The sequence below is a fragment of the Taurulus bubalis genome (assembly GCF_910589615.1).
Source record: "Taurulus bubalis genome assembly, chromosome: 1".
NCBI lineage: Eukaryota > Metazoa > Chordata > Actinopteri > Perciformes > Cottidae > Taurulus > Taurulus bubalis.
Genome location: NC_136589.1, coordinates 1300802 through 1310066, shown reverse-complemented (window position 1 = coordinate 1310066; position 9265 = coordinate 1300802). Strand labels below are relative to the sequence as shown.

At 46.0% G+C, this 9265-nt stretch overlaps 1 protein-coding gene across 1 annotated transcript; it reads left to right on the top strand.

Moving 5' to 3' along the window:
* Positions 1-3335: 3335 nt before the first annotated feature.
* On the top strand, positions 3336-6521 carry fam124a (family with sequence similarity 124 member A; the record flags this gene model as incomplete). The annotated part of the gene is made up of 2 exons (XM_079225296.1): positions 3336-4052; positions 5877-6521. The coding sequence occupies 2 exons, from the start codon at positions 3336-3338 to the stop codon at positions 6519-6521; spliced, it is 1362 nt and encodes a 453-aa protein (XP_079081422.1).
* Between the last annotated feature and the right edge of the window lie 2744 nt (positions 6522-9265).

Here is a 9265-nt window from a genome sequence, read left to right as displayed (position 1 = left end):
TACTGAACATACTCTCCGTATCGGTCTGGTGGTTTTACAACTCTGCCGCTGGAGGTTGTGCGTGTTGAGGTCTGTGTCATAGCAACTGGAGATGTTGCTGGAGATGTTTCTGCATCAGAACCAGATGAGTTCAAGTCTCCATCGTTCTCTATACATCCGTCCCTTCCCTCCTGGAAAGTCTCTGAGGGGCTGTGGAGAGGTCTTAGATGGCGACGGTTCCGGCGCAGTACTCCTTCATCCGTCTGGACTAGGTATGACCTTGGTGTGTCACCTTGCTTTAGGACCGAAGCAGACTTTGTCCAGCCTCTTTCATTATGCAGCTTTACAGCAACACTGGTTCCAGGCTGAAGGTCTGGTAGAGTTCTGACGTTATTCTTGTCGTTGTAGGCCCGTCTGTAGCTCTGTTTCATCCTCTCATCGCTCTGTCTCACTTTGTGGAGGTCTGGCCATCCCGGTTGTAGATCAGCCTCCAGTGTAGGTACTGTGGTACGGATTTGCCTTCCGAGCATCAGCTGAGCTGGGCTCACACCTGTGGCTTGAAGTGGGTCGCTCTGTAGACCAAAAGAGCTAAGAACGGGTCAGTTTGTTTCAAGATTCGTTTGGCTGTCTGCACCGCTCTTTCCGCCTCACCGTCTGCTTGAGGGTAGTGAGGGCTGGAAGTGATATGTCTGAAATCATAGTCCTTAGAGAACTGCATGAAAGCTCCGCTTGAAAATTGGGGACCATTGTCTGTGACGAGTTCATTTGGGCACCTTCATCTAGCAAAGATGTTCTTCAGCTTAGCTCTCGTGGTTTCACCTGACATGTCATTGAGGTAGGCTATTTCTATATATCGTGAAAAATAGTCTACAACTACCAAGTAGTTCTGTTTATTCAGCTCACATATGTCGGCTGCTACTCTTTCCCATGGACGACTGGGTAGCGGGGTAGTGATCAGGGGTTCTTTCTTCTGGGTCGGCTTGGACTCCTGACAGTCCTTACATGTACTGACAGCATCCTGGATGTGCTTGCCTACTCCAGGCCACCACACACTACACCTAGCCCGCTCCCGGCACTTCACTATGCCTTGATGTCCATCATGTATGCGCTGTAATATCTCAGACCGCATCATTCGTGGCACTACTATTCTATCATTAAACAGCACCAGTCCTTCTGAAACTGTTAAGTGATGTCTGGAAGTGTCGTAGTCTTTTACCTTGTCGGGCACCTTAACAGCATACTTGGGCCATCCCGACATCACGCAGTGTTGAACCATCTGCAGTTCTGCGTCCTGTAAGGTCTGCTGTTTGACCATGTCGAGCTCGGTGGCTGAAATGGGCCATGACTCGTGGATTGTTTTCTCATATGCTTCTATTTCACTGGTCAGCTCCACAATGTCCTGCATGACAGCAGCCTGGGGATGTCTAGACAGTGTATCTGCTATGATGAGTTCTTTCCCCGGCACATACACGGCTGTAGGGCTGTAACGCATCATACGTAGTAAAAGTCTCTGACACCTCATAGGAACCGTGTCAAGGTCTTTACAGTTTATCAAGGGAATAAGTGGCTTGTGATCACTCTGTAGAGTAAAGGAATCTAATCCATAGAGGTACCTGGAAAACTTCTCACAGGCCCACACTGCAGCGAGACACTCTTCTTCAATTTGTGCATAGCGCTGCTCGGCATCAGTGAGTGATCCATCATCGCTCACGTTTAGTTGCAAACGTTTTCACGCCCGAAGCAAGGTTTGTCAGCTGGAACCCCAGGTGGATTGTGGGTAGTTTTTAGTTAAATGTTGGTCCACGTGTTTCAGAAACTAAACTGAGAGGAAAGTAAACGCCTCCAAAGATCCTCGTCATCCTCGTGTTTGCTGCCCTGAAGCAGATCCATGTCAGGAGACACTGATTCTAATGGGATCATGTGTGTGTGTGTGTGTGTGTGTGTGTGTGTGTGTGTGTGTGTGTGTGTGTGTGTGTGTGTGTGTGTGTGTGTGTGTGTGTGTGTGTGTGTGTGTGTGTTCTTGATCCTGTATTAATCTCTTCGGTCACATGAGGACACTTTGTGTTCATGTTTATTTTATTTTTTTAAATGAAACGTGAATCTGATATTTATTGAATCACCTTCTTGAAAATATTCAGGTTCAGTTTGCAAACATTTAAACATTTATTTAAACATTTATTTAAACATTTATTTAAACATTTATTTCCTGTTGTTTTATTATCTATAAGAGAGATTCCTCCTTCTTCTCTATTGATTGTTATAATTCACATTAAATAAAAACAGAGCCGTTTGATTCCACCAATAAAACCTAAAGACTCTCAGAGGATTTTATTTAAAAAACGTAAATATTCAGCTGGGCTCAATCGGACTAATATTCTGTTTCGAGGCTCGTTTCTCATCTAAAATACTTTCAGAAACATTTTAATTATGTTTATAATTTATTATTTTCAGAGCTTATTTTTCAGTCCTTTAAACCAGTGATGATGATCCAGTGGGAAAATGTCCAATTTTACTTAGTCGGTCCCAAAAAATATTATTCAGTTGCCGCAAATAATGTTCCATTGTTGAGCATCTGAGCTGCAGTCCAGTGTCTGGCCTGGTAATGAATACTCCTCCACGCCACTAGGGAGCGCAACACTTACCATGTGTGCTGTGTTGTGCTACAATGTGACATTTTATACGTTTCTTGCTTGTTGGCTTATTGTCGAAAATGTGCCGCGGCTCAAAAAAGGTTGAAAAGCACTGCTCTGAACCAATGAAACACGATGTGGAACGGCCTCCTCGTCACCTAGAAACCTTTTGCCCAAAAGGCAGCGGGCCTGTTGGGCCTCTCGGTTACCACGGTTACCACGGAGGGACAAGAAGACTGTTTGTTTTCCAACGAAATGGGACGCGTCCCCCGAGAGGTCCGATAAGGAGTCAGGAACACGAGATGAGGAGAAGCACCTGAAGGCTAATGACCTGCTAATGGCTCACGAGCCTCCTGCTGGGGGGGGGGGAGGGGGGGGGTGACGTCATCACGCCGTAGTTTGTGGCTTGAGATCACATGATCAAATATTCACTGATAAAAACATTATTTACACGTCTGTAAACACCTTTTAGAATCAGGAAGTCTTTCAGATCTACATGCGAGTAAATATTTAGCAGGATATTCAACCTTTGTTTCTTTATATTTGTCTTATTTCTACCTTCTATCTATCTATCTATCTATCCATCCATCCATCCATCCATCCATCCATCTCTCTCTCTCTCTCTCTCCCTTCACCGGGTTGTTAGGAGGTCATGAAGTAGTTCATGAACATGAGCTCGTCATAGTGACTTGTGCTTCTCCTTGTTTGAGAGGAGGTGACGTCTCCATGGCCGAGCTCCAGGATCCCTTCCTCGTCTGCATCCACCTCATCGCCGACCCCGGCCAGTCCGCGGTGCTGCAGCGCGCCGCGGACGGCGTGCTGGCGTGGGTCCACCCCGAGCTGCAGCTGTTCCGGGTCTCGGAGCGGGCCTCCGTCCTCCGGCCCAAGCGCCGCGCCGCCGCCGGCCCGCCGGCCCTGGCGGTGATCGTCTTCCTGCAGGAGGCGCCCGGCGGCGAGGAGCAGACGCTGATGCGGAGGCCGCCGTGGCGCTTCCACCACACCGAGGAGGTCAGCGGCGGCCGCCGGATGTCGCCGCTGTCGCCGTGCAGCCAGGACTTCTTCACGCTGTCCGCCGGCACGCCGCTCTGGGCCGTGCGGCGCGTCCACTACGGGAAGGAGGTCGTGCGGTTCACCGTGTACTGCCGGCACGAGAGCTACGCCGACACGGTGCGGCTCTACGAGCTGCTGCTGCGGCGCCGGCTGGCGCAGAAGAAGGAGGACTTCTGCTTCTTCGTGGTCTACGCCAACCCGCAGACGGAGGTGCAGCTGTCCTTCAAGAGGCTGCCGCGCGGCCGCAGCCCCGCCGCGCTGGACTCGGCCGTGGTGGAGGTCCGGGTGCGAGACGTCGGGGCGCTGGTGCCGCTGCTCCCGCGGCCCTGCAGCCCGATCAGCGCCGTGCGCTGGCAGACGGAGGACTACGACGGGAACAAGATCCTGCTGCAGGTGAGAGCGCCCTCTGCTGGCCGCGGTGCGCTCTGCGAGGAGGGATGTGGCATGAGGGGGAAGAAGCTGCGATATCTTTCCTGATTGTGTGCTTGAGAGTCTCACCTGATAAAAAAAAACAAAAGAGCCTCAAATACACAGTTTGGGAGCATTTCAGTGAGTCACGTGACCGCTGATTAATTAGTTTAACGATCAGAGGGGTAGAAATGGACTGACGTGAGATGAACCTAGTGAAAACTTTATCTTATTAGATAAATCTCATGTTGACAACCGGATTCTGCAGACAAAGCAGCTTTAGGTTTTAGTCCAAACAGCCTTACACGTACCCATCATCATCATCATCATCATCATCATCATCATCATCATCATCATCATCATCATCATCCATCCTTCATCCAGACTGTAAAAAGGTCACATGTACAGATCTAACTGATCTCTCACACACACACACACACACACACACACACACACACACACACACACACACACACACACACACACACACACACACACAACGTGGTCCTTGTTTGGAGGGTATCACTTTCAGAGGGGCTGTGTTCAGGCAGATAAGTAGTTCTGAAAGTTCAAGCCGATTAGGCAGCAGTCCATTACTGGATTGGAACGGGGAACAATGAGCTAATCCGGTGTGACAACGGACCGTATGCACGGCGTGAGCTGCCACCTGGCCTGCCGTCTGAGGCGGGAGGCATCGCAGCGCGTCCACGCCACTTACAATATGAAGCCAGCAGCTGTTAGCTTAGCACAAAGACTGGAAACAGAGGGAAACATTAGCTTAGTGTAGAACAAAGACTGGAAACATTAGCTTAGTTTAGCACAAAGACTGGAAACAAAGGGAAACATTAGCTTAGTTTAGCACAAAGAATGGAAACAAAGGGAAACATTAGCTTAGTTTAGCACAAAGAATGGAAACAAAGGGAAACATTAGCTTAGTTTAGCACAAAGAATGGAAACAGAGGGGAACATTAGCTTATGTTAGCACAAAGACTGGAAACAAAGGGAAACATTAGCTTAGTTTAGCACAAAGAATGGAAACAAAGGGAAACATTAGCTTAGTTTAGCACAAAGAATGGAAACAAAGGGAAACATTAGCTTAGTTTAGCACAAAGACTGGATACAAAGGGAAACATTAGCTTAGTTTAGCACAAAGACTGGAAACAGAGGGAACATTAGCTTAGCACAAAGACTGGAAACAGAGGGAACATTAGCTTAGCACAAAGACTGGAAACAGAGGGAAACATTAGCTTAGCACAAAGACTGGAAACATTAGCTTAGTGTAGCACAAAGAATGGAAACAGAGGGGAACATTAGCTTAGCTTAGTTTAGCTCTAAAACCACATTTCATATTCAGTTAACTATCATTATTTTTATATAAATACTGCAGCAAATCCTCACATTTGAGGACCCTTAAAAAGACAATGTAAGAATTCCTGGTCTCAAACAAAATGACAAATTAAAATGACTTAAATACTCACAGGAATGAGCTTTATTGTTAACAAGCTTTATTGTTATTGAGCTTTATTGAGAATGAGCTTAATTGATAACGAGCTGTGTGCTTAACTAACACTTTTATCAAAGACTTTTATCTAATAGTTTATTTTTCTGTTTAAATTCAGGATAATAAATGTGAAGTTACATAACTAAATATTTCAGTTCATGATGCAAACAGACTTTTGATATTTAAAGGAACAGCGTGTCACGTTGAGAGCAGAAACACCTTTAATCACTGTGTAATGTGTTTTATCTACCGAGTGAGTTGAACCCTGAACCAGATCCTTGATGGCTGGTCTGTCTCTCCGGTCTCAGGTCCGAGGGTCTCCCGTCTCCGGGTCGTCCTCGGCTCCGTCCACCTTCCCACGCAGCGCCTCCTCCTACAGGAACCGCCGGCACCACCGGTCCACGTCCCGTCCCAGAGTCCAGCAGGACCAGCAGGACCAGCAGGACCAGTGGGCCACCTGGAGGCCCCCACAGGGGAGGGCCCCCGGGGCGGCCCCGCACAGGAGCCCCTCCCTCCACCGGAGCCCCTCCCTCGCCCCGCCCTTCCGGCTCAACCTGGACGCTCTGGTCGGGGCGGAGGAGACGGACGTGGACACGGGGGTCCAGGTGAGTCCGGCCGGCGGCGTGGACCTCAGCGTGGTCTCCGCCTACATCGAGTCCAGCAGCCCGCCGCGGACTCCTCCCCCTCGGCCGCTGTCGGCGCCGCCCCAACACTTCGGCCCGCCTCCCGCCGCGCCGGGTCGCGTCCCAAACGGCTCGGCCTGCGCCCTGTTCGGGCCGCGCGTCCTCGGCGTCATCGCCGTGCCGTCGCTCAGCGACGGATCCACAAACCAGTCAGACAGCTGCAGCGTCGCCAGCGCGCCACTGGAGGAGGAGGAGGAGGAGGAGGAGGAGGAGGAGAAGGAAGAGGAAGAGGAGGAGGAGGAAGAGGAGGAGGAGGAGTTCTACATATGAGGTGTGGTTGATCACATGATCACAGGTTTGAGCTGCTCCTCTCCTGGAAAGCAGACGAGAGAAACTGCGGTCTGACGGACAGTTTTCAACTGCCTTCAAATAATAAACAGGAAGTCACAGAAAACAGTCACTTCCTGTTAGATCTGTAGGCTACTTGTAGTTTACAGACCTTGTTCTGATTTATTCACGTGTTTGTAAATATATATTTATGTATAAATGTGTGTAGCTGCATCCTTTGTTATTTTTATGAAATACATTACTACTAGTTTTATTATGTGTAAATACGATTTTGTATTATAACCACACAAGATAATTTTTCAGATTAAACATGAGACTAATAGTCAACAATCCAGCGTTAAGTATTAAACTACACATAAAATAATAAAGTTCTACGACACGTAGTGTTTGCTGTCAGATCTAAGAGCCAATCAGCTCTCTGATGTGGGACAGCCAGGCGTTTCCCATCATGCACTGGGCCACACAGTCAGTGGAGAGCTACTGCGGCGCCTGGCTCTCAAACCGGAGGCCGCCTCGCTCTCGTGAGATTATCGTTGAAATCTACCAAGCATGCATTGCGCGCCGATTGCCGGAGATCGATTCTGATCAGGACTGTCTCATCTTGAACAAACCTAATATTAATATTATTATACAATGAGAATATAATAAACTTTATTGACACAGACAACAGACTCATTGATGTTTCTCTACTAAAATATGATAATAAATATATAATCAACCTCCTCTAGATCCAGCAGGTAAACAGATTATTATTTAATTATTATTTTATAATCCGTAGTTCATGTTTCATCTGATCTGAAAAATACTGTTGTTTCTTCTTCCTCGTCTTCACCAGGAGGCGGAGCTTCAGTCAGCGGTGTTCTGTGTCTTTAAAAATAACAAACTAATAATAATTCAATAAGAAATACATAATAAACAGAATGTGGTAAAACATGTTGATGGGTTTTTAAAGTGCCACTTCATTGTTTATTTATTGGTGATTGTTTATTTATTGATGTTATTAAGAAGAAAAAATGAAGGCCTCTTCAAACTTTTTAAAAAATAAATAAAAGATGACAAAAATAAATCAAAAACAACAGCAGGGCTACTTTATTATGTAAATATTATTGTAGTGAAGTCTTTAAGCAGCACGATGCTGCCCCCTGGTGGTGAACCGCAACACATTGATAATAATAACGTTAACTCTTAATATCTGATCTTCTGTGTTACTTTGCACTCACAAAAAACATTCAAGAAACTGATTAACTTAACCTCATTTTGTGAGCAGCTCAAACTTAAGTTTACTTTTGTATTATTATTATATAACATATATATATATATATATATATGTATAACATTTTATACCCAAAATATTGTTGAACATATGTTATGTTTTTAATTTCTACATCCTTAATCATTTTATTTTTATTTTAACACTTTATTTGAGTTCAGACTACTACATTTTTGATATTTAAAAATTACAAATTAAAGTAAATATTTGAGGGATACATTTACAATAACAGAGAATGCTTAACGAGCAAATCAAGCTCAATATCCAACAGGTTATTTCATAACATAAATAAATATTTTGTAGAAAAATGTTCTTTAAATCTGCGCGTTGCAGCTGAGAGACGGAAACATAAGAAAGATAATAAAGAGATTAAAGGGAAGAGATGGAGCTTCAAAAACACGTCGATCATAAATATTCAGGTGTGTGTGTATGTGTGTGTGTGTGAGAGAGAGATAGAGTGTGTGTGTGTGTATGTGTGTCTTAAAGTATCTGATATTTTATGTACTTAAGTATCAAAAGTAATTTTCTGATAATAATTGTACTTAAGTATTGAACGTAAAAGTAAATGCTGTTAATAAAAAAGCAAAGCGTCATCCAGGAGCTTTCTCTGAAACAGTGAGAGGAAGACATTTAGTAAGCATAACAGCGTTAGCTAGCCCCACTTGCTACACACTGGCTACACACACTTGCTACACACTGGCTACACACACTGGCTACACACTGGCTACACACACTGGCTACACACACTTGCTACACACTGGCTACACACACTGGCTACACACACTGGCTATACACACTTGCTACACACACTTGCTACACACACTTGCTACACACACTGGCTATACACACTTGCTACACACACTGGCTATACACACTTGCTACACACACTGGCTATACACACTTGCTACACACACTGGCTACACACACTTGCTACACACACTGGCTACACACACTTGCTACACACACTGGCTACACACACTGGCTACACACACTTGCTACACACACTGGCTACACACACTTGCTACACACACTGGCTATACACACTTGCTACACACACTGGCTATACACACTTGCTACACACACTGGCTACACACACTTGCTACACACACTGGCTACACACACTGGCTACACACACTTGCTACACACACTTGCTACACACACTTGCATGCATCTCCAACTCCGACGCGGTTCAAATCGTAATGCTGCGCTCTCGCGGCTCCTTTCAATTCTATGGTGTGGTGGTTAGCCAACGTTAAGTTAGCTAACGTTAGCCAACTAGTGCTGCAGTGATTATAGCTAAGATGGCTCAAATCAACAAAATCTCACAACTGTCAACACTTCCTCAGCTCACTAACTCGCGAGCGATCTGTCTACTATTCACGATAGCTGGCGAACGTTAGCCTAGCATACACCATGTAACGCTAAATTAGAAGATCAGACACCTGTCTCCTCCCCT